Here is a 25,736-nt window from a genome sequence, read left to right as displayed (position 1 = left end):
TATTGAACTTTCAAAGAGTCAAACCTCTTGTAGAGATTCCTCTACTGCAGTGGTTCTTAACCTTCCTAATACCGTGAGCCTTTAATACAGTTCCTCATGTTGTGGTGACCCCCAACCATAAAATTATTTTCATTGCTACTTCATAACTGCAATTTTGCTACTGTTAATGAATCGTAATGTAAATATCTGTGTTTTCCAATGGTCTTAAGCTCTACAGCAGCGGTTCTCAACTGTGGGTCTCGAACTGCTAGCAGGGTTGCCCTAAGAGGATCAGAAAACACAGATATTTACATTGCGATTCATAACAGTAGCAAAATTACAGTTATGAAGCAGCAACAAAAATAATTTTATGGTTGGGAGTCACCGCAACATGAGGGACTGTATTAAAGGGTCACGGCATTAGGAAGGTTGAGAACCACTGCTACTGGGAGGATTACTTGGGTATAATAATTCATATTAGCATCAAACTTTAGGAGCACTGTTAAAATTAATAACATACAGAGATGATTAAAAGGATAATAATTAAAATTTATTGTAAACACAGTAGCATTTCTAAGAATCTTCCCATTTCTATAAAATCATACCTAAAATGACATTCTAGAGTTTTAGCCTTGCATTTAAAAAATAATTTTTATACCTGTGTGTGTGTGTGTGTGTGTGTGTGTGTGGTTACAGAGCTTTCTTTTTCATCCACATACTAGTACAATCACAGAAGAACCTTAAAAACTAGGATGCAGAAAGTAACACTAAAAACTATTTGTATGAGTTATGTAAAGATGGAGGGTTATATTCTTGGGGGAAAGAATACCCAGGAGAGATTAAGAAAAGATACACTGCTTTTATATACATCTGAAAAAATACTATCTTCCTTTCATTGGTCAAAACCCCAGGTTCAGAACCAAGTTTCATTTTTCTTGCCTTTCCCCCCAGCTCTTTCACTTTTTAAGCTGTGTCATCACAGATCTGAATGATTTTACCACATTCTTCTTTCCATTTAAGTGCAATGGCAAAACTTTCCCCTCCAGGATGCACTGCTCTTTGGGGGCACTGGTGAAAATAAAATCAGCACCCTTGCTAGAAGGACAATGGACAATGTGTATTTCCCATAGTTGGATATTTACACAGAGAGGAGTCTCTCTATACTTTTTCAAGATGATGATGGGATTCCATAAACTCCACTCAGAAGGTCTCTACAACTACAATTCATAATGCCAAGACATTTTCTGTGAGGTCTTTATGATATCCAAAGGTTAATTTTACCAGTAGCTTGCACTGTGAGAAGGTCGAGAAAGGGATATTTAATTAAAAATTTTTAGACTTATAGCCTAAGGATTCTATCATTTTTACTGAATGAAGAATAATTCCACACAAAAACAAGTATTATAGCTTTGATTCTGAATCTTTACAAAGCCAGTGTCCTTTGAAACTTGTTAAACAAAGATCTTTAAATTAACAACATTCTAGTTCCCCTAAACCTTGCTTTCTATTAAGTGTTTTCCTCCAAAATAATCATTTTGCTTTTGAATCCCAAGAGAAAAGATAATCAGGCAACAATGCCCAAAATATTAAGATGAGCGTTTCTCTAAATAAAATCCAAGAGAATCCTGGATCCCATCCAGTGCTATCAAATCAGAATATTTGAGGGTAGAGGACCAGGAAGCTGAATTTTTAAAAGCTCTTCTGCTGATTATAGTATGTACCCTAAAGTAGGTGCTCTATTGTTTTACAAATTCCTATACTGATAAACATTGGTAAATGTGTTCTGTCCTGTCTCACTCTAGCAGAATGAGTAACACCTGGAAGTGTGACTATTCTGCCCTCTAGTGGCCTTTCCTCGCGTTTTCTTTTAATTCAAAAGAAATACTCAATTAAAAACAACACACACACACAAAAACAAACCAAAAAAATCATTACCATTTTATTGGGTGGGAAGGTTCGCAGTTTTATAACTGTACAAAGCATAGATGCCTGAATCTTTAGCTGAGCAGTAGCACACTGTCTGACACCTCCAAGCTCTCTTTCTTTCTCAGAACCCAGACCTTCAACATAAGCCTACAGCATTTCTTGGGAATGGTCCAGAACACACATTAAAGAGAGCAGTTTGGATGAACCAAAACAAAGGACTCCATTCACCTCAGCCCACAGTGAAGCAAATGAAGAAAGAGCAAGAAAAACAAGTAGTTTATTAGTTTCCAAACCTTAAACTTCTTAAAATTTCATTTTCATTTACATTACACTCTAACTCCTTTCCAATTGATGGACCCTTTTACTCTTGAAGCTCAGTAAAGAAGGATAAAGCTTTTGTGCAGTCAACTATATCAGAGCAGAATCCCCCAAAGGCAACACTGTAGGATAAGGAATCCTTAGAGAGTCCAGCAAATTAACTGGCCAACACTTCTGAGTAACTTATAATTCGATAATGAATTAACACTGTTTTTATGGCAGCACATACAAATCTGTCAACTTTCCATCAGGACACAAGGTTTTAGACTTAAAATGGTGCGATAAAAATGTACTCTGACATCACAATCAGCTATCCTAGCAAAAGGATAATCTTCCTTACTTGTGCCCTCATTTCCAAATATCACTTGTTCTTCACAAAAGTATTGGTCAAGAGAGATCAAATGTAGCTGACTATTTGAGACAATTTTCTGAAAGCCTAAAATTAGTTATAGCCTAAAATTAGTGAGTTATTCTCTCCTCCATCTCATAACCAAATGGTTCTATAAATTTTTGTTTTATTTTTTTCAATTACAGTGTGCATCAATATTATTTTGTTTTAGTTTCAGCAGCATAGTGGTTAGACAGTTATATACTTTACAAAGTGTTTCTCCCGATATTTCCAGTATCCACCTGGCAGCACACATAGTTATTACATTATTTACTATAGTTCCTATGCTATACTTTATATCCCCATAACTTTTGTAACTATCAATCTGTACTTCTGTATATTTTTAAGATTACCTAAGATAACCTTTTTCTTTTTTTTGCCTCAGAGTTTTGTTTTTTAAAGTTCTGTTTTTATGTTTGTATAACTAACAATGTATATAGAGATCCTATAGACCTACAAAGGCTGCCTCACTCCCTGCCATTCCTTAGGCCTCTGAAAAGATGGGTGGGTTTACTAATTGATGTACCATTCATGTATCTCAGTGACATACACAGTGTCTCAGCACACAGTATCTTCTCTTCAAAGCCTCACGTGGATCATGACATACTGATTGCCTACCTCCTACCCAACACTGAGGCAGGTTTTATGGATACAAAAGATTCACTATCCTTGAAGAGCTTTTTAATTTGGGGAAGGAAGAGACAAGAAATAAAAGTATCAGATAATATTTAATCAAGTGGCAAACTAAATTTCCTACAATAATCTAAAGATTAAGGGGACTATAGCAGATTAACAAGGCTTCATAGAGCAATTAATACTTGAAGCTGTAGAAGGAAAGATTTAGATAAGTGGAGTGATTGCAGGGAGAGAACATTTGAAGCAAACAAACAGAAGGTCAGGTTCCAGTTGGTGCCTTTCCATAAAAGATTTATTTTCTTCTCTAAAAGTATTAATTAATGTCCTTTACTCCTCACCAGAGCAAAGTTTCTCAACCTCAGGACTCTAACAGTTTGGGTTCAATGATTCTTTGTTACGGGGGAAATCATGAACATTGCAGGATGTTGAGGAGCATTCTTGGCTTCCACCCACTAGAATCTAGTGACTAGATGCTAAGTCACATTCCTCAACTGTGACATGGTCACATGTTTGGGGCAAATTTTCAGAACTGGATCATCTCCTTAGTTGAGAACCACTGCATTAAAGAGACGAATAAACTGACTCTATGAGCCAGTTACTCCTTTACATTACTTGCTGTGAAAAAAATTTAACAGCTCACTTGAAAATTGTTATGTCTGGTGTGTAGAAATGGGCATCTTGAATCTGACAAAACATAAGCCTCAAAGCAACTTTAAAAATCTGCACTGAAGACTGTAGTTGTATAAAGATTGTTTTCATTCACTTGACAGATCATGTGAATATTTGAATATTTATATTTGTATTAATACCTTGTACCTTTGTCTCTTTCAAAGATACCATATTATAAACTAGAGCTTTTTGGACAAGCTTTCCAATTTTAACATGCCTTTGGGAGTAATATAGAGAAGTCTTGAGAATCAACCATCTTTGTCTTAAAGGAGGGAAAAAATGGATTTGAGGAGGATTGTAAAGAACTTAAGAAATAACTCCCTTTACTATTTTAAACCTCTCTAAAGATTCCTCTCTGAGGATTTTCAGTTCCCTCTGTATTAGTGTAAAACCACCACAGGCACAGATGTCTTCTGTTAAGATACAAGTTTTCTTCATTCCTGAACAAGTCACCTACAAGATTAAACTGACAAATATTTACCAAGTACCTAATGTTACTCATTGCTATGCTGGACAGCTTTGTAGAAGTAAGATTTAGAATCTAAGGTGGGAGTTGAGGATAACTTTAAAAGGTAATTAAGAGCATAACACAGAAAAGGAATTCTATAGCTAGTAAGTACCATAGGAATTTGGAGCAGGTTGCTCTGGGGCAAGATTTGTGAGTTAGATTTCAGAAATAGATAATATTTGAGCAGGGGCTAGGGAATGAAGAAGACTGGGAGAGGACAAAAGGTATTCCTCGGAGATGCCCACAAGAGCAGAGGTGTGAAGGCAAGGCAGGAGAGCAGGAAATCAGCACTCGAGGAACTTCAGCAATGTGGCTGAAGTTGAGATGGTTGGGGCAGGGGTAAGGCTTGAAGGGCATAGTTCTGTCAGATTGTGAAGGCCTTGACACAGTGCTAGGGAATGTTCTGTATCTTCAGAGGAGGCTTCTGAGTAGTGAGACTACATAACAAAAAGGAGAAAACTAATCCATTATACAATGTTAGTTTATTTCACAACAATCCTATAAATGGGGCTTTAACACAATTTTAAACATAAAGAAATTAAAATTCTGAGAGGTAAGGAAAATTGCTCCTAGTTATTGTTAGTATGTGACAAAAATGAGATATAAAAACAGGTCAAACTCCACTGTCCCATTCTCTTTCTCTGTCAATATTCTGAAAAACTGCTTTAGTGTAAGGAGGAAGAGTGCAATGAATTGCATTTAATTCTTTCCACTACCTATGGGGGCAGACAAGTTGCCTTTGCCTAACATTACCTCCCTGCACTCTGCCTAACAAGCCTGCCACATTAGCCAGAATACTCGGAATGCCCCTAAAGACACACAGGGCTTTTCCTCTCTCCTCCCTCCTGCTCTACAGGGAAAGAATTCTCATCTGTCATTTAAAAATATATTTTTTTATTGCTATCAGAGAGGAAGGGAGAGGGAGAGAGAGATAGAAACATCAATGATGAGAATCATTGATCGGCTGCCTCTCACACACTCTCTATTGGGGATCAAGCCCAAAACCCAGGCATGTGCCCAGACTGGGAATCAAACCGTGACCTCCTGGTTCATAGGTCCAAACTCAACCACTGAGCCACGCCGGTTAGGCTCATCTGTCATTAAGTTACCCACACTGAAAGGTCTGGCTCAAGCCTTACCTCTTCTGAAATCTTCCATGATCACCACAACCAAGAGTGAACTGCCTCCCTTCCAACACCCAGAGGCCACAGTTTGGGTAACAAGATATAATCAATGTGAGAGGCCAAGCTCCACATACATGGACAAGCATGGGGAAGAATGACCTGGGCATAGGAGAGGGGAGAAACCATGACCAAGGAAAAGCATAAGTCCTCACTGTTGGGAGACTCTTTATTCAAAGAACTAGAGCTATAGTCAAAGTCCATTCTATTCTAAAGATTCAATAAGCAAAGGCACAAATGTCCGGCATGAAGAATGAACTTGGACAGTCTATCAACCTGATAGGCCTTGGAGAAGGCTGGAAAGAAAAGCAACAGAAATTAGTGAAGGTAGCCGAAACCAGTTTGGCTCAATGGATAGAGCGTCGGCTTGGGGACTGAAGGGTCCCGGATTCGATTCCGGTCGGGGGCATGTACCTTGGTTGCGGGCATATCCCCAATAGGGGGTGTGCAGGAGGCAGCTGATCGATGACTCTCTCTCATCGATGTTTCTAACTATCTCTCTCCCTCTCTGTACAAAATCAATAAAATATATTATAAAAAAAAGAAAAAAAGAAATTAGTGAAGGTGATCCATAGAAGGAGCATGACAGCCACATGTATCAAAGCTTATAAGGAGGGGGCCAGCTTAACAATCCTGACACAGATGCTGGACCACCAGGCAATGAAGGAATCAAGGTCCAGTCATCATAAAGATAAGTACCATCAGCTAAGCCCAGAGACACTGGGACTACTGGTTTTGTAGAAGCCTAGAAACTTTTCCCAGATGATATACCCTAATTTCTCAAGTAACATCATCACTTATTAAAAAAGACTGACAGTCCCAAAATCACACACACACACAAAAAAAAGCACCGTGTATTTTCCCAGCTTAGGAAGAGAAGTGTTAAGGTTCAACCGTGTCAACTTCCAAATTCTGTTTCCATTTCAGAATTAAAATAGTTGTAAACCAAGGAAGCATCACAAATAAAAGTGCTGTTTTGGAGTCAAGTCTTTAAGTTGTTCTTCAATGAATCTCTTATAACAAATGCATATAAACATCTGCTTCAATGCAGCCACTTTTCAAACTCAAATTCCTCAAGAATGAATTACTATCCTTCACTATTAGTTCACTATCAGTGAGTTGGTTGTTTTTTTTTTTTTTTTCCTTCTCTTAAAGAAAAAAAAAAAAAAAGAGCTGTTCCTTTTCTGTTCTTTGCCTTTTAAGGGAATTAATTGATATCAGTCAGTTCTGAAGCCTCAGAAAAGTACAATTTCATAGAAAGGAGTTAACTAACAGATTCCTAAAGGATCCACGACATAAGAAACATTTAAACACTTGACAGTCCCTTCAGGGCAACAGGGACGTGGTCAGTGGACAGGGATCATACTGAGAAGGATGATATCTTTCATAGTGATGACAGAAGCAGCACAATGTTTTTATATAAAACTTTTTTCTGATTATAAAATTAATACATATTTGTTACAAAAACTTTGGAAAACATAAGTGCTTCCAGGATTGCTGCTTTTAGTTTCTAAAAGGAGTAATGAGAGGACTAGAAGAACAATGGACAATTATTACTATTTTTTTAGGCCAATCTATCAACTCTGGCCCTATTCCAGGTTTTCTTAGACTACTAGTGAGGAAGGAAATGTGCTGAAGGGGCCATCCTGTCCTTCCTGAACACCTCTGGGACCAAGAAGTGGCAGATACCCCCACAGAGTACGAGTTTATGTAAGCTGTCTGCATGGGCCAGACACAATGGACAAGGGGCCAGCCTGGTCACTGGAAGAGAGGGACAGGATTTCCTTTTCCCCATCTAGCCAATCAGTGCTTGGATAATGGTTCAAGCACTGTGCATTGTTTAAGTACTGGAAAGAAATGCCTCCTAGGGCTCTCAGGACTAATTACATTCTTATCAGTTAATAAGATCAATGGCCTTGTGTAGGGGATGTGGGAATAGAATAGGGCAGACAAAACTCAACTCTCAGACTTTGGTTAGAATGTAAAAGTACCAGTGTGGGAAAAGAGACCAGTGATAGCTGAGGAGGAATTACATTTTCTCCCGGGGCTGTCTCAGCCACTTAAATGGTATCAACAATTTCTCTAGGATGATTCTGAAAGCAACATCTTTAAATTTTCAATGCCTAAAAATGATCCTACATGGAAGGTCCAATCACACTTCAAGCTAAGCATGTGCTCACACTGCAGTGCGCTATTGCTCTTTCTATGCCCTTCTCTTGTTACTTGTGTCCTCAGTACAGATGGTACTATAAAATAGTTAATCTACTACATTTAACCCTTTACCTCTCTAATCCAACCTTCACTAGTGTCCATAGTGATCTTTCTACAACACTGTTTTGATCATGGCAATTCTCCAGTCTCCACCAAACATCACTTACTTAGCACTTACAGTACTATGTGCCCAAAGTCCAAACCTTCTACCAGGCCACCATCTCTCACAGCTTCTCCCTATGAAACTCTACACATATCCTGCACCCTCAGCAGCACATGCTACTGACCATCCTCGCAAATACCATCATGCTTTCTTACCCTGTACCTTTGCTTATGCTGTTCCAAGGGCTAAAATAATCTTCTCTTTGTTCCTCATATTGAAGAAACTATATTCATAACTCGAGTGCCATTTACTCTGAAAAACCTTATCCTATCTAATAGAAAATATGCTAATTGATCACCACGCCCTCACAAAGATGGTGGCACCATAGCAATAAGGAGGGGATATGCTAATTGATTGTCATGCCCTCAAAGATGGCTGTGCTCACAGCCACAAGATGGCGGTGTCTAGTCCCCTCAGCCCGCCAGGGCGGCAGGCATGCGGCATGGCTGGGCCCGCCCCCAGGCAGGTCCAGCCACTCCATGCACCTGCCTCCAGAGTCCCCCAGTCCCCTCATCCCCCAGCTGCCCAGGGCCGGCCTGAGATGCAGGCAAGTCTTGGATGGTGACTGTGTAGCCACCCAGGGCCGCCCGAGGCTCAGGTAACCGGGGCTGGCCGAAGTTTGCACTGCCGGCAGAGACAGCAGCAGAGGTGTGATGGGAGTGTTGCCTACCCCTGATTTCAGGGTTGGCTTCCGCCCCTAAAGGCTTCTGGACTGTGAGAGGGGGCAGGCCGAATTGTGGGACCCCCCTAAACTCCAGTGCATGAATCTAGTTTTTTATAATCTTCCTTTGAGTATCCAAAATACTTCTCTCTGTGCCTCTATTATAGCACTTTATTTTGCCTCTTATAGTAATTCTTTTTTATCTCTCCTATACTATAATTTCTTAAGAGCAAGAATCAAGTATCATTTATTTTTGAAATTCTCATATCAATATTTCTCTAAATACAATCACTGATTGCCTTTATCAGAATCACTTAGGACTCTGCAGATTTCCAGTGCAGGAAATCTGCATCTTACCAAGCCTCCTGGGTTACTCTTGGGGCATATAATGTTTCAGAACCAGTCTTACTCAGAGCTTCCATACTGCTGGGTGTAGGTGCTTGACAAAGGTGCACATGGTTAGCAACACACCTGTTGGCATAGCAGACTAGCATTTGTTCTTTTCACAGAATCACAGTCAGAGCCAAAGGACTTCATAGTGGTGCAGCTGCTTCATTTCTCAAACAATTCAAGGATAGGAAAAGACAGGAAAGAGTAGAAAATACTCTTCAGGGGAACTTTAAAAATGAAAGACTCACAATGCTCAGACAAAGTAGAATACGGAGGAAAAGAATGTGTGATGGTATCCTTTTCTCGGCCCGAAGTGGTTAAAACAAAGCCCAGGAACTGGACTGCTTATTCAGCTGCCTCAACTACTAGGCTTAGTAACATATCTCCAATAATTTATTGAAGAGAGGGAGCTAGAGCAGTGTTTCCCAACCTTCTCTCATGATGAGAATCACCTGGTGGAGTTGTTAAAACACAGATTCCTGAATCACAGCTAAGAAGTGCTAAACTAGAATTTTTGGGAACATATAGGTAAAATTGTATACTTAACTAGTGCTCTAAGACAGATTTTATATACAGAGCACTAAGTTAGGTATGCAATTTTACCTATATGTTCTCAAAAATTCTAGTTTAGCACTTCTTAGCTGGGATTCAGGAATCTGTTTTAACAACTCCACCAGGTGATTCTCATCATGAGAGAAGGTTGGGAAACACTGAGCTAGAGAAGGAAAACAAGAAAGGTAAAATAATCAAAGAAGTTATGATTATGATCAGAAATAGGCATCTTAAGAAGAGATATAAGGAAAGAAGACAAAGATGATAATAATGTTGACATTGGTAACAACTACCACTTTTCTGGCAATTGGGATGTACCAGGGCCTTTCCTACACAATATCTCTCCAAATAATTTGCCAATAGGTATTCTAATCCCCAGATACAGACTACAGATGAGGAAACTGAGGTCTGCAAAGCTGACTTATTCAAGGACACTCAACTAGTTGGTGCCAGAACCAGAATAAAGGACCAAGTTTGGCTCTGCATCCTGTGCTCTAGCCACTAACCACAGCTGTTGTAAAATGTAAGCCTGCAAATGATTTTAAAATTTTAAATGGGTGCAAATATGGGAAAAATAGGGGGGAAGATACAAAAAAAAAAAAATCTAAAATGAAAAATCTGACAGATGAATAAAAAGAAAAGGGATAAAGAAGGAAGACATTTTAAGATTAGTATATTTTGTTTTAACCTACTATTTCTACATGTGATGTTATATGTCTGGGCACAAAATGAAAGCAATTGGAGTTAGGAATGATTTTCCAAAACGGTATTTCAATATTTATTATTGAATTGCCCTCACTGCCCATGGTATAATTACTACAAAAAGGTAATTTAAAATAATGTCACATTATTTTAAAAATGCATCAGTTTCCTCTAACTTTCACCTCAGAAACTAGACAACTCATTAATATAAATCACAGTACTGCAACAATATTTAAAACCAATGTTCTCTCACAGGAGGTTAATGGGAACAAGCTAATCAAATTACACAGTTTCCTTTTGAAGAACCTCTTGCCATATAAAACTATAAAATCTTTAGTGATAAAGTTTTACTGTATAATGAGGAAATTCTGAGAAAACAAGAGAAAAGCCAAAGCAGCATATAAAATTCTGGGCTATCTGCCAGATTCATTATCTGTTTTTTCCTCTCCCCATCCCCCTTCAAATTAGCAGTGATTTATCAAACAATACAAAAGACAAAAGAAAGGAGAAAAATAATATTTCAAAGATATTTTTCTCCAGTTTACATTTCCTCCTTTTCATTACCATATCCATCATCATTATTTAGGCACTTTCCCATTAAACAGAGATTCAAAAAAAACATCAAAAGACTGTCATTCAGATAACATCCAGCTTTGACTGCTCATTCCATAACTGGGTTCCCGAGGGAGTCAGGTGGCCCTGAATCGGCCCCTTCCCTGCATCACCCCAATGACCACAAACCAAAATGACCTGAGGTCTTTAGGAGTCTCGAGCCTTTGAATCTCTGGAGCTAAAGTTGTAATGAGGGTCCTGAAATCCCTGGTATTAGAAACACTCCTAAAGGTGCACTGTTTACTTACTAAACAATATGTTGCAAATATATCTGTAAAAAACTCAAAGAGCTTACACAATTCATTTCATTTAGAAAAAAGGAAACATCCTGACTCCAGCTGTCTAACTAGACCTGATAATATCCCCATAAATGCTGATTTTTTTTCTAATATATGTTTGCCCTCCATGGTAATGTGAAAGAGTGCAAGGATCAATTAGAAACCAGGCTATAGAACTTAGACTTCAACTAAAACTAAAGACATCTTCACCTTCCTGTACTTTTGGCCACTAAAACTCACTGGCACCTAATGACTTTTATAACCAGGAAGTCTTGCAGATTGCTCAGTTTGTTTTAGAACCAATGGACCAAATAAACCAACATTTTAAGAATTCAAGGAATACATTCTATAAATATACTCCTTTTTTCCCCCTACTGCTCTCTAGATAAAACCAATGCCTCTGTCTCACTGAACTCAGCATCCTTCAAACTTGTTATCTATTCCAAATCCCAATTTCCCGTTGAACTATGTAAAAAAAATTTTTTTCTTCTTCCATGCATGAGCTTTGCACTTCCCTAATCTCTTCCAAGATATCTGCTTTATGATGAAACCCAGGAGTCTCAAACTCTGAGTAGAACATTCACTGTGTGGTCTTAAAAGAGCCATATGCATGAATTCCTTTCAATACCCACTCCTAATTTGGATAAAACTTTCTTGGAACTATTTGACATACTGTTCTATAAAAATGATCCAAGAGATGACATATTGTAATGGTTCATAACTCATTTACTGAAACATGCTCAAGTATAAAGTTTGTACAAGAAAAAAAAAACTAAAAAAATACAACATCATTTTTTTAAGATTTGGGAATGACATTTAGGGTTATCCTAATAAAATACCAGCCTTTGCTGACATCTAGAGGTAAAAACTATGTAGTGAAATCAGAGTTATAAAAAACCCCAAATTAGCTTGTGGCATCCATGTGTAGAAACAATGGGAAACCTATAACTTTTGGGCAACTGGCCCTACCAATGACCACTATCCCAAGACACATTGCTTTCACCAACACATCAGTATAGCTTTTAAAAAACAAGCCCACCAATACTGTGTTCCATACTGATTAGTTTATCGAACAGATTCCAGTTCTGAATAACCTGTAGTGCTCCTTAAAAACTCACATGCCCATATCCCAGTCCTAAACAAACCAAGTCAATGGGTGCTGAGATATGGTCTGGGCATCTGTAGTGTTTTAACAGCCCCAGAGGTGATTCTGATAAGCATTTTGGAAGCACTGGGTCAGGAAGCTCTGACCTTTCACAGAGTTAAACCTCCCTCATCCAGGTAGGCCAAAGTTCCAGGTGAAAGGCATTGGTTTACATCTAAAGAAGGTTCAACTATGGCAGTATTTCTCAAAGTGTGGCAGGCTGAGCACCTGCATCAGATGAATCACTCTGAGAGTTTATTAAAATGTGGATTACTGGTTGTATCTGTAGACAAATACATTATAACTTCTAAGAGGAAGACCCAGGAATCTGCAATTTAAATAAAATCCCAACATAATAGAACCAATCTAAATCGACAAACTTAAATGACATAACAGAAACCTATCTTAGAAAAGCTATAATTAATGCTATGGTCACAAGATCAGCTGACTTGAATTAGCCCATCACTAATTTCAACTGCAGCTATTAGTCATGGTTTGAACAATATGGCTGATGTTCACAGAAATGTTCTGATCTCTGAAGTGTTTCCTCCTTTTTTATTCTTTAGTATAACTTAGTGTTGTCTTTTCTAAGTGTAAACTTAGTAGAGAAAATGTAGAGCATAAAAATCTATAACTCTACTAACCAGAGTTAATCACTGATGCCACTGGTGTATGTTCTCCAGCATTCTCTTCACACATACAAGTGAAAACATATAAAGTTTTTAATCCTGCTTTTCACATTTCTGAATAAATACTTTGTATATCTTCAAAAGCATCATTTTCTTAAAGACAGCATAATATTATTCATATGATTATGATGTAATTCACTTACTCCATCCTGATTGTTGAAGTCTTAAACTGTATCCATTTTTCATTGTTATAATGTTAAAAACAAGCCTTGTGAGCATTTCTGATTATTTCCTAGAAAAAAATTCCAAGCAAAAAAATGATTGAGTGGGTGAGTGTGAGTTTTAGGGATCTTGATACACAACTAACTACTCTCATAATTATCAAGAGGCCGCCCATCTCATCAAATCATTACTGGACACTGTGTTTAATTATTAAAAAAAAAAAAAAAAAAAAAAAAAAAAAAAAAAAAAAAAAGCTGTACCTATTTGAAAGATAAAAACATTGAATGCGCATTTCCACATTGAGGATTAGACCATGAGGTCAGGATGAAATGTAGGAATACCATTCATATAAGGAGGAGACTGAATCAGGATAGCAACATTTCATTTGCTATGCTGACTAAATATACCAATAGAAAGCATATTACCCATACAATTTATACTTTATTGAACGATTAGAGGCCCTGTCCACAAAATTCCTCTTGGATTGAAATTCCTCAGCCCAGCCTGTGCCCTCTTTGAGCCCTCAGGGGACGTCCAACTGATGGCTTCGGCAGTCGGATATCTTTAGTGCTGCCATGAAGACAGGAGAGGCTCCCACCACTGCTGCTGTGCTCGCCAGCCATGAGCCCAGCTTCTGGCTGAGTGGTACTCCACCCTTTGGGAGCACACTGACCACCAGGGGGCAGCTCCTGCATTGAGTGTCTGACCCCTGGTGGTCAGTGCTCATCATAGTGATCAGTCATTCTGCCATTTGGTCTATTTGCTTATTAGCCTTTTATTATATAGGATTCATATTTTAACAAAGTCTGTGTAGTGTTTATTTGAAAATCTAACTATGGTTGCTATAAAAGTTAGGTGGCATTTTAAATAGTGAATGCTTACATAAAGAGATAAAGGGCCGAGACCGGTTTGGCTCAATGGAAAGAGCGTTGGCTTGAGGACTGAAGGGTCCCGGGTTCGATTCCGGTCAAGGGCATGTACCTTGGTTGCGGGCATATCCCCAGAAGGGGGTATGCAAGAGGCAGCTGATCGATGACTCTCTCTCTCATCGATGTTTCTAACTCTCTATCTCTCTCCCTTCCTCTCTGTACAAAATCAATAAAATATATTTTAAAAAAATAGATAAAGGGATTTCACTGTACTTGATCAGTATAATAAATGTGAAAACAAAAAACATAAGAAAGGCTCCCATAAAAGCAGTATAAAAATCTATGATGAAAACTATAACGCATTTTTAAAAGATTTACATTTTTAAGCTCACAGGAAGGAAAGGATGATGCAAGCAAAGAAGGGGAAATAATAATAACAATCAATACTAGACTATAATGGGAAAATTACAGTTACCTTTTCCTATTTCTTTAACAATGTGTTCTCGTCTAAGAGTATTTTTCCTTAATACACAAAGTAAGTATATTTCTAAGTGAATATGAACTCAATCAAGATTTTACTCTTCACTTTCCACAACCCACTCTCCCAGTCCAGATAATTTAACTGTGAGTCCTCTCACCCCTCTAATAGGGTGAACAAATATTAATACAATTCTATCTCTACAATGGGTCTTCTCCCAACCCATGTCCTTATTAATCTCCCTCAGGACCTCCTCCCACCTATTTTACACACTATCTACAATTTTCTTATGTGGCCCCGTGTACATTCCCATTTTACCTCCCAAATATAACCTAATTTAGAGGCCTGGTGCATGAAATTTGTGCATGGGGGTGGGGGCGGGGTCCCCTCAGCCCACCCTGCATCCTTTTGCAATTTAGGACCCCTCGGGGGACGTCTGACTGCCAGTTTAGGAATCAGGCCTAAACAGGCAGTTGGACATCCCTCTTGCAATCCAGGAGTGCTGGCTCCTAACCACTCACCTGCCTGCCTGCCTCATCGCCCCTAACTGCTGGAATGCCTGCCTGATCTCCCTAACCGCCTCTACCTTAGCCCCCGCTACCGTGGCTTCATCCAGAAGGATGCCCTACCATTCCTGCTATTTAAAAACCCAAAAGTCTTCAGAGGCCCAAGTTAAGTCACGATACCTCCTTCTTGAAGCTTTTTTAGACCTCCTCAATTAAATTTAATGTTCTCTGGCAATCTCATGACCCTTTGAGAATAATATGGAACACTACTCCTGTTTATCTCCCACCATAGTACTGTGATTGCCAGAACACAAGAAAAGTAATCTTTTTAGTACTAGGTAGGCTGTTGAGAGCCTTGTGTGTAGCACATGCTCAACACATGTTGACTTGCTTTACTGAAGTCTCGTTTTTTGTTTTTTGTTTTTCTAAACCTGGCAATTTTTAATCTAATGTCCCCCCAGAACCCAGTGCTTTTAAAGAAGCCAAATCCTCCAAACTGACTCCATGTCCTATTATAAAAATGTCTGCTTCTCCACCAACTGTACCATTAACTACCTTTTGCTCTTCTGTTTAATTCAAGATCAAGGAGGTATGCAAACAGAGAATCCCATCACGGATCCCTAAACCAAAATCTACAGGCATCACTAAGCTTCCCCCGAAACCTCCCCCAGGGCCAATGGATAAGCCCATTCACCACACTGGCTATGGAAAGCTACACATCATAAGGACTGTCACCTCCAACACTTTCCTCCACATGGGAGGGAAAAGGTAAGCCATGCCAATGCACTGCCTGGATACATTAACCTACAGAAAGACCTGGGAAGCTGAAATTACCACTATGGAAGGCCAAAGAGGACAAGCCATCTCTCCAGGAAATGAAGCAGCAGCAAACTGACAGGTGGTTTATTCACAGGTTGCTGGACCTGGTAAATGAATGTCATACTGAAGGAGTAGCACAACTACAATTATTTTCACCTATATTTGTGTAAGTGCATATATGCACAATCACAAGCCCAGACATACCCCCCAAATCCTCCTCCTACCTTTAATCCAACCCCAAATTGGGACTATCTATCACTATCCTGGGATAGGACTGCATTCAATAGGATAATTCAAAAGTTTTCTGGTGAACCCAGAAGTAATCCTTCAATCCACAAAGTTTGATTAATTCATATTTTGCTAAGAAGTTGTGCTGGCGAGAATTCCTAATCTGTTTCAAGAATGTAATATTACTTCCATCAATTAAAATCATATTTAAGGTCTAAAACTATGATTTCTTTATGAGAAGAAAATTAAAAAGTGGTAGTTCTTACCATTTTTACAGGAGAAAAAACCAACAAAAATGAGTAATAGCTAAACACATCTATTGTGTGGCCTACCTGATAATCACTGGTACAGTAAGCACACTTGACTGCTGGTACTTAATCTTCTGTCCTATGTTTCTAGTAGGTTGTTCCCTCTATATATACCAGGCCAGGGACTCATATTGTAAAGCAATCACAGGCTTGTAAGAAAAATCATTTTAGATTGGTATTGCTGCTTACTATAAGCAATCAGGACAATGCAGAATCAAAGTTCACTAATATTGAGTTATTTTAGGGAGAGATGAATCATTGTCCTAGGTGTTAAAGAAACATAATTTATTATTTCATAGGATATTCTTTAGTCAATATCTCTTCCCTGAATCAATGATATAAAAAAAATCAGTTGATGCAACAAAAATTTGGCATCAGGAGACTCAAATTCCAACCCCGGTTTTTCACTCATTTGACACTGGGCTCATTCATTAGTTGAGGCGTTGAGTTTCTCATATGTAAAACAGGACAGTTGAACAATTAATTCTTCAGGTCTCTTCCAGCTGTGATAATCCAAGAGTATGTCTAACTACAAAATGTTGGATTAAACCAGTCATCTATAAGACAGAACTCAGTCTGCTGACAGGAAGCTAAAATAATTATTTTCATCACACTGAACACTCTTACTGAATCAAGAAAAAGATGTATCCATAACTCAGTGTGGACAGAGTAATACAATGATGTTTTAAGACAAGGCATTTTAGACATGAGAGACAGTTATATTTCATAAAGTTTCAGCCAGAAAAGAAGAAGAAGAAGAAGAAAGGAGGAGGAGGAGGAGGAGGAGGAGGAGGAGGAGGAGGAGGAGGAGGAGGAGGAGGAGGAGGAGGAGGAGAGTAGCAGCATGACCCAATGTTTTCTGGGTTCCTGCATGGAGAACTGGAGGCATGATGAAAGAAATCCTCATGGCTAAGGACACTGTTTCAGACAGCTGTCCTAAGATGGAACCAATGGAGCAGGAGCAAAGAAACTCATTCTCCACACTCGTCATTAAGGCAAGCCTGCTTCAATGCATTGATGCCACCAAGCATCCTATTTCCAGGAGGAGGAGGGCTGGATGCATAGGCAGGACCAAACTATCCACGTCAGAAAGAGGGATGAAGTGCAGCATCCCCAGAAGGCAAGTGGCAAAGGGAGAAGGTGGGGAGGCCAGGTGAATGAAAAGTCTGAAGTAAAAAGTCTAAAGTAAAGGAAAGCAGTAAGAGGAGAGTGGAAACAGTGGACTACAAACAAAGGTGATGAAGCTGTGACACCAAAAATAGTACAAGAGACAATTCAGAGAGAAGTGCAGAGACAATTCAGAGGGAAGTAACTGGTGAGTAGTGCTGTGTAGCACTGTGTCTGATATAATCAGGTAATGTTAAGTGATCAGAGGAAGAGTGAATTAAAGAAAGAAGGGCTATTCATTTCAGATATAGGTGAAAAAAGATGCTAAGATATGGCAAAGGTGTATGATAGAGTCAGGAAAAGAACTTATGCTGGGTAACATTCAACACTGATAATTATACTAATGGAAAGAAAAAACACTAGACCTCCTATAATGGAAACCAAATAGACTGAAAAGAAGCATAAAATAGGAAAAACAAGTACCAACAACAGTCCCAGCAAATCAGAATACTCTGGTATTAAAAGAGGAGAGCAAAATAAGTTTTATGTTGGAGATTCCAAAATTGTTTTCTCCTATGTTGGGAGACTCATGGCAAGCTGGCCTAAGTTCAAGAGCAAGAAAGAAAAGAGGGACAAGATATTGTATAAAGTACTAAAAACAAGGCAGGAAAATAGATATACTTCTCTAGCCATACTTCTCTGGCAATCAGCAGAAATCTGCTTTAAATGATATTACAGTTATAATCCTATTAAAAGTCTTTAAACTAACCAAGTCTATTTTAACAAAAGGATTACCAACCAAAACCATACTTATATTAAGTAATATGTAATACAATGAAAATGCATAAATATCCAAGAACTGGGAATATTATTTGGAGTTCAATAAATGGTGTTGGACCTATAACAAAACTAAAATAAAAAGAATCCCGTCTCCTGAGCATAGTCCTGTCCCATTTTCTGCCAAAATGCAGCCCCTCTGAAGAACAATGAAAATAAAAGCTGATGTAATAATTCTACAGTGACTTTATGTAGGAAGAAGATAAAAATCCAAATGAATGAAAATAAATCCAATATGTAACATAAATTTTAATAATCCGATACCTTTATCCTGGAATCTTTCCTTAGCCCTTCATTTGTTGAGCTTCAGTGGTTTCTAATCGCCTTGTAACTGTTTGAAATAAAGTACAGGCACACAAATGTGTTCTTTTACAAACTGAAGACAAGATTTTCCCAGAGCAAAAAGATTACGACTTCACATTTTTGCACACTTGCTTTACTGCGGTGGTCTGGAATTGAAACTGCAGTATCTCCAAGGTGTGCCTGAATCTGATTTTAGGAATGTGACTGCTCTAATACATGACTGATAATTAAGGACTGAGTAATGGAGTAATTAATGTAAAACATAAACTCTTCCTGGGTTATGTTTCAGTTTTCCTTTTTCTGGGGACGTGTGACATACAACTTGGAGTCTGACTCTAATCTGGGGCACAAATTCCACCCACTGTCTGTTCCTCATAAGAAAAAAATTTTGTGAGATGTGAAAATTACATGAAATTCAAATTTTGGTGTCTGTTGATAAAGTTCTATTGGGATACAGCCACACTTGTCTGTTAACATATTTACTGTCTGTGATTGTATTTTTTGCTACAATATAGGTAGTTGTAGCAGTAACAGCCTGGCTAGAAAAGCCTAAAATATATACTACCTAGTCTTTTATAAAAGAAGTTTGCCAATCTCTGTTCTAGTGTGAACTAGACTAACAAAGAACTCAGGAACAAAAGCTTAAGAAAAACTTAATCAACTAGTAATTACTAATAATTCAATTAGCAATCCTATGAAAGCTGATGAAAATGGGGAAACAATTTTTCAAGCTATTTGTGATATACAGTAAAATGTTTAATTCTATAATGCACTATAATGTTCAACAAAAAAACATCAGATAAGAGCACATCAAAGAATGTGAGCCACAAAATAATGTGTTACTTATTGCTGAATGGAAGTATTTTTAGGCCTTCCAAATTCCTGGTATTTTTCAAAAAAATTCAGACACTTAGCAAAATTACAGCAGAACTACTAATGTACTTGTGATGTGTAAATTGTACCTTTAAATATTCATAATTGTTGTCAAGAATTTGTTTTAATCACTTGCAAGGATCATGGAAATTGTATTATGATACCAAATTCAAGAGGTTTGCCACTTTGGGGTGCTCTCCATTCAAAAATGAGATGTGGTTGTCTGAAGACAGTTTTATTTACTTCCAGCAAGTCAAGAAGTCAGAGTATTCATATCCAAAGCTCTGCTTCCCCAAAGGGAGGCTTAGCTATTTACTTATATACACTACTAGAGGCCTGATGCACGAAATTCGTGCAAGAGTAGGCCTTCGCAGCTGTGGTGGTTGCCTCAATCCCTCCCTCACATCTGTGGCTGCAGCCCCAGCTTTGTCCGGAAGGTCATCTGGAAGGATGTCTGGACTGCCATTCAGTCGGTTTGCATATTATGCTTTTATTATTATAGATTTTGTCAATTTCATATGCTGATTTTTTTCTTTGCATTGGCTTATCAAATTGGGTTCTTGTCAAGCTTATCCTATTTACAGATGGTCTGCAAACACTGTGCTACATTTTAATGTTTAGCAAGAAGAACATTAAGTAAGAATGGCCCAGAACTTGAGACCCTTGTCCTACTTAATATATAAAACTAGCCCATGAGGTTACCTGTGGATCCATATGTTATAGTCAAGTTCAAAACAACGTAGCACTCCCTCTCTCTCCATTCTCCTTCATCTCGCCTTTTTAAGTTATCCTGTCGCCTGTTTTTTGCCCCTGAACTTATGTCTTAAAGGAATATTATTGAATTTTGATTGAACCGCATCAATGTGCAAATACCATAATGTAAGCAGATTATGCTCCCCCACCCCCAACTACATTACAATAGGGCCAAGTTTGAGAAATCAATAAATGATTTTGAAAATAACATGCCCTGAAGTTGATCCTCTGTTGTATGTTATCAAAATCTACTGTAAATATTCCAAGTCTGAGTTTACATGTAGAATCACTGCTCTACATCTACCATGCACGGCTGCCTATAGGCCTAATTTTCATGTGAAAAAAGAAAACAAACAAAACCCCTGGGTTATTCAGGTTTAAAGGAAAGATCCAAAGTGTTCCCCTACTTTGTCATTTTGAAAATGAATTCAGCATAGATAAAGCAACATGATTTGAGGAAGATACTATAAAACATATTAAATATTACCAAAAAATTTTACAATGTCCATTTCAGCAATCACAAGCAAAATGTACAATCACATTGATTCTAAATGACAAAAGCTGTCACCTGTAGCAATTACTGGCTCATTTATAATACAAAGCAAAAGTCTGTTGTACCTTTCAAAACATAATTTATAAAACCAAATCCAAATATGAATAAATCAGGAAATTCCTTGGCCTTTCTTTGTGAAATTGGGTAGTTGGTTAATTTACTGAGATAAGAAAGTCTGGAGAAGAGGCAGATTTGGGAATAATTCAGTAATTGGGTCTCATTTGCATTTGACATTCCTATGAAATAAGTAAAGACTTTACGAAGACAACCAGATATTTGAGCCTTGAGCTCTAAGATCAAGTTTGAGTTCCTGGTAGAGATGGTAGAGTAGGTTTGCAATGGTGCAACCTACTTATTTGTATCCAAGTAACCAATGTTCTTTAGAAGAGCAAACTTAAGGAGACTAGAGGTTAATAGAAACAGTTTGATAAAAATGATCTGTATAAACAGAAGGGTTTATTAGATATGAACCTCTTTAAATTGATAAAGAATTGTTATTTTAGAGATAATCCTCCTACCATTGATAATTAGAATAATTATCTATGAGAAATTTAAGTGCGCAGACTGATTTCAGATTACCTGCCTATGAATACAGCCTCCTCACTTACTAAATGAATAACACTGGGCAAATAATTTAACTATTTAGCACCTCAATTTTCTCATCTATAAAATGGGAAAAACAATAGTTAACTACCTCATGGGGTCCTTATGAAGATTAAATGAGCAATCAAAACATTATTTGTCACATAGTAAGCACTTAACAAATCCAAGTTAGTATTATTATCTGCAGTCTTCCACACTATACACAGAAATGTCCTCAGACATCAGTTCTCTAGTTAGATGCTTGGTAAGAGATTACATCAAAGATTGAGAATTAACTAGGGAAATCATATGAAACATCCACCTAAGAGAAGTGTAGGCTAAGAGTTTTGCAGATGGTTAAGGCCATCCTCTTTAAAAGTAAGTTATATGTTTGCCAAACATTCCTAAATCTGTATCTACAGCCCTGACCCAACCCTGGAGCTCCAGACCCAGCTGACTACTAGATATTTGACTAGGTAATTTAATGTTATTGAAATAAAAAGGGGAAACAATCATTGTTCTCTGAAGTTAGTGAGTGATCAAGTGACAATCTCTAACTCCAGGAACTCTCAACTCTGCTCCTTAAGTCAAAAATCATGCAGTAAATGACATTCTCTGTTTTCAGCTTTACACTGAGTCAACTATATGAAATCTCAGGCAGATACGTCTGCTCACTTTATCATTAATGCTTTTCAGTCATGATTCTACTGCATGTATTGTTCACTTAAATCAGTTAAACAATTTCTTAAGGAAGGCAGGGAATAAGAAAATAAGTGGAAAAAAATAAGATGCTGTAAGATAGTTCTGCTGTCTGAAGAAGACTGCACTACACATTCCTCAGCAGAAGCAACTCTCAGCTGTCTTATCCTGGGCCATGACTTCAATCACCAACAATAATGTCACCAATAGAGAGATCACACATCCCAGGTGGACCAGGTCAGTTCCAGCAAAATTCTAATAGCATGGCTTTCCACTCTCAAAGTGCCTGGATTGGATGAGGAATTATATGTCTACTTATACATATAATCACCAAGAGATCTGCAGCAACTTGCATTCATCCATCCATCCATCCATTCATTCATCTAATATCTACCAAACACCAAGTGCCAGGTCCCATGTTGGGCTCGATTACAATGCAGTATTCTAATATAAAAATGACATATCTTGAAAAGCCAGGAGATATATGCAGAAAGGGTCCTATTTAGATCAAGAACTTCAGTAAGAGTCTCCGAATTACATACCACATCCAAGAAGACATCAGAACAGCAAAAACAGTATATTTGCTTAGACACATAATAAACAGATAACTGGATACATTAGACAGCTATTATACACAGTGTAAAACCAGAAAATATTTGTTTAATAAAAGACTAAAATGCTCCACTGTATTGTCACCATTGGTGTGAACTGGGAATAGGTGATAAGGAAAGACGTTTATTTTTATAGACAAGTAGCACACAACAGGAAGAAAAGCATCATTACAACTATCCTTCCTTTTTTCTGATTTAAGGTACTATTTCTTCTTTGATCTTCAAAACAAAACATAACTTACACATTTTAGGCTGATTTTCCCCTATTAATGTAGGAAGAATCAGGAAATCTGAATCAGTTCAAATGTAATTTCTTCCAGATTAGAAATACTATACAGATTAGTTAGGCAAATTACCAGTAAATTATCACTCAAGCAGATCTCAAGGGAGCTTATTTGCTCACTTTACCTAAAAGCAGTAAACAAGGCAAAGACCTCTGACAAATTTAATGTTAGTGATTTTCAAAGCTTAGAAAGAACCTAAAAAGTAAGGTGATCCTGGCAACTCCAATGTATTGTATTATCCTGATGGGGATTCTGGCAACTTAGATGAAGCACTTTAAAGTTCTACTAGATTCAATGTTTAGAACTGTTGATGGGTAAAACCTCTAAAAAGATAATCCCAAGGAACCCTCATTTTACAGATCATGATAATGAGGCCCCAAGAAGCCATGTAGTAATAGTGGGAAAATTGTGACTTAGAAAGTTAGGCACATTTGACTAACCTCTTCCCAGATCTTTTCCTTGCTGTGTATTTCTCAGAACAACACTTTTCTGTTTTTCGTTTATAAAAATGACACTTACCTTTTAAAGACATTATAAAGATGAAATTCCTATTTATGAAAACATCTAGCACATAACTGATGCTCAATACAGGTTGATTTCCCTCCTTCCAAACGGTAACTAACTTTAGAGACACATTGCTGGTGAGCAGCAAGAGATAGGACTAGAATCAAGAATTAGATTCCTTCACCATTAGAAAATATTTTAATTAGTTCTTAAATGGTCTCTATCCTTTTAAGAAATATAGCTTTTAACATCTGAGTTAAGGGGGAGGGTAATTAAATATGGAACAACACATCCTACAAAGAAAGTTATTTGTGCCTTGAAACACAGAGATACATTTGCTAGGAATAAAGATGCAAGAGAGTCAGGAAGTTTAATCGAGGACATATTTCATTGGCCACTTTTAAAAAATGACTTCTGCTCAAGATCATATATGTATACCATTCATTTAGGGTCATTTCTATTGGCCAGGTACTCTATCAATAGTAATATATTTAATGGAGACATTTTTATTAAAGAAATATTGTATTAAAACAAAAATGACACCTGCTCGGTTTGTACTGAAAGCTGCCCTTGTGGAATGATGCTTTAGTAGAACTTTGTTAGAGCTAAGTAGAAATGCAGGCCAACTTTGAAGAAAGACAAAGAACATAATTAAGCCTTCTGGGACTTGAAAAGTTCAGTGCCAGATCTATGGTGAGAAGTTACTTACTGCTATCTAGGATAAAATGACCCGGGCATTTGCAATGGGTACACAGAGCATAGTAAACACCGTATGAATTGTGTGAGCTTAATTCCAGTCTTGTTTCTGACTCCAACTAGTCATGTGCACTTGTCAAATTCCTTTACATCTTTAGGTCTCACGTTCCTCAACTGCAAAATGAGTTCAAAGGATGATCTCCGAGCCTCCTTTGGGCTCCAAGAGTCCAAATTACATCATTATGACGGCGATAGAGAGAAAAAATCCAGTTTATATTTACCCCACCCTTATCATGTGCCAAGCACTGTGCTACAGTGCATCGTTTATACGATCTTCACTTAACCTTCACAACAACCTTATGAAACTGGCATTGTTGTTATCCTATTTTTTTTTAGAGTTGGAGGAGGTGGGGTGGGGGGGAAGCTGTGTTATGGGACTGGAGTCGCGGTTTGAAGAGAAGCAGTCTGAACCTATTCTTAACCACTACAACCCAAACTGTGTCTTCACGAAAACTGTCTTATCCACTACGACAGTGTTTCCCAAACTTCTCTCATGATGAGAATCACCTGGTGGAGTTGTTAAAATACAGTCTTAGAGCACTAGTTAAGTATACAATTTTACCTATATGTTCCCCAAAATTCTAGTTTAGCACTTCTTAGCTGGGATTCAGGAATTTGTATTTTAACAACTCCATCATGAGAGAAGTTTGGGAAACACTGCACTAAGAAATAAGGGAGGGGGGGAGGGGGGGGAGGGACCCTACAAAAAAACAGAGCTTGGAAAAGGGTCCTTCCTGGCTGGCGGGCCGCTGTGAGTTAATGTCACTCTCATCTGTTCCACGTGTTAGTGAGTCCCAGCACCACCTCCCGGCGGTGCCCGCGCGCTCCCCGGTCTGTGCGCCCCACAGAGGGACCGAACCCGTGACGGGACCGGCGACGGCAGGGGGGCCCGGGCGGGGCGCGCGGAGGGGCTCGGGCGGGGGAGGCCCCGCGGGAGCGCGGGCAGAGCGGGTACCTGGGCTGCTGGCGGCTCCCGCCGGCTGGTTCTCCCACCAATCGTCTCCAAGATCATCTGCCATCTCCACGCGGGACTCGCCGAGGGCGGACCACGAGGGGAAAGCTCCCGGAGGCAGAGACGCGCCGCCTGTCAGCCAGGGGTCCGAGGCGGCAGTTCGCACCACCTCGCCTCAGACTGCGCCGCCTCCGCCCCGCAGCGATGGCGTCAGAACCCCCGTCCCGCCTCCCGGGCAGCCGCGCCCAACTCGTCGCAGTTTCCACATCTGCGCTCCTGGGCAGGCTCGATTTGGAGATTCAAAATAAACCACCATAGAAGCACCAAGACAAGAAGACGCATAAGCAAAAAAGGAATTGTATTTTTAATGGATTGTTTTAAAGCTTTAGGTTTTACTTTTGCTTGCAGTTATTGTCGAAAGTTTGAAAGCGGATGCGAAGACAGTTTTGCTCTGCTCAGTTTCAAAGCCCCAGAGCCGCGGGACCGGACCCCGGCACGTGGCTGTGTTTTCGTGTGTGTGTCAGTGTCTGGGCGGGCGTCCTGCG

At 38.7% G+C, this 25,736-nt stretch overlaps 2 protein-coding genes and 1 long non-coding RNA gene across 5 annotated transcripts in view; 2 read left to right on the top strand and 1 right to left on the bottom strand.

The window, feature by feature from the left end:
• LOC123651029 (filamin A-interacting protein 1-like) overlaps positions 1-16,184 on the top strand; it is a 50,668-nt gene extending 34,484 nt beyond the window's left edge. The window contains exon 3 of the mRNA XM_045584028.1: positions 15,603-16,184. Coding sequence (XP_045439984.1) covers positions 15,603-15,794 — 192 coding nt within the window. The 3' untranslated portion in view covers positions 15,795-16,184. The remainder of the gene's footprint in view (positions 1-15,602) is intronic.
• CMSS1 (cms1 ribosomal small subunit homolog) overlaps positions 1-25,418 on the bottom strand; it is a 361,662-nt gene extending 336,244 nt beyond the window's left edge. The window contains exons 1-2 of one of the 3 annotated variants that reach the window (XM_045584029.1): positions 25,195-25,414; positions 15,034-15,037 (exon numbers count right to left, since the gene is read on the bottom strand). Coding sequence is in view for 2 of the 3 variants with exons in the window: in XM_036447685.2 (XP_036303578.1) it covers positions 25,195-25,258 (64 nt within the window). In the remaining variant the exon portion in view is untranslated. Of the gene's footprint in view, positions 1-15,033; positions 15,038-25,194 lie in introns of all 3 variants that reach the window. The other 2 variants (XM_036447686.2, XM_036447685.2) reach the window with 2 other exon arrangements.
• On the top strand, positions 5,413-6,434 carry LOC118724441. Its single transcript, XR_004989586.2, has 2 exons — positions 5,413-5,932; positions 6,170-6,434. It is a non-coding gene; the product is annotated as an uncharacterized LOC118724441 (long non-coding RNA).
• Positions 25,419-25,736: the final 318 nt, after the last annotated feature.

This window comes from Pipistrellus kuhlii, unplaced genomic scaffold, assembly GCF_014108245.1.
Source record: "Pipistrellus kuhlii isolate mPipKuh1 unplaced genomic scaffold, mPipKuh1.p scaffold_m20_p_2, whole genome shotgun sequence".
Classification (NCBI taxonomy): Eukaryota; Metazoa; Chordata; class Mammalia; order Chiroptera; family Vespertilionidae; genus Pipistrellus; species Pipistrellus kuhlii.
Note: the sequence above shows the minus strand (reverse complement) of the source record. Positions and strands in the feature narration are given on the sequence as shown.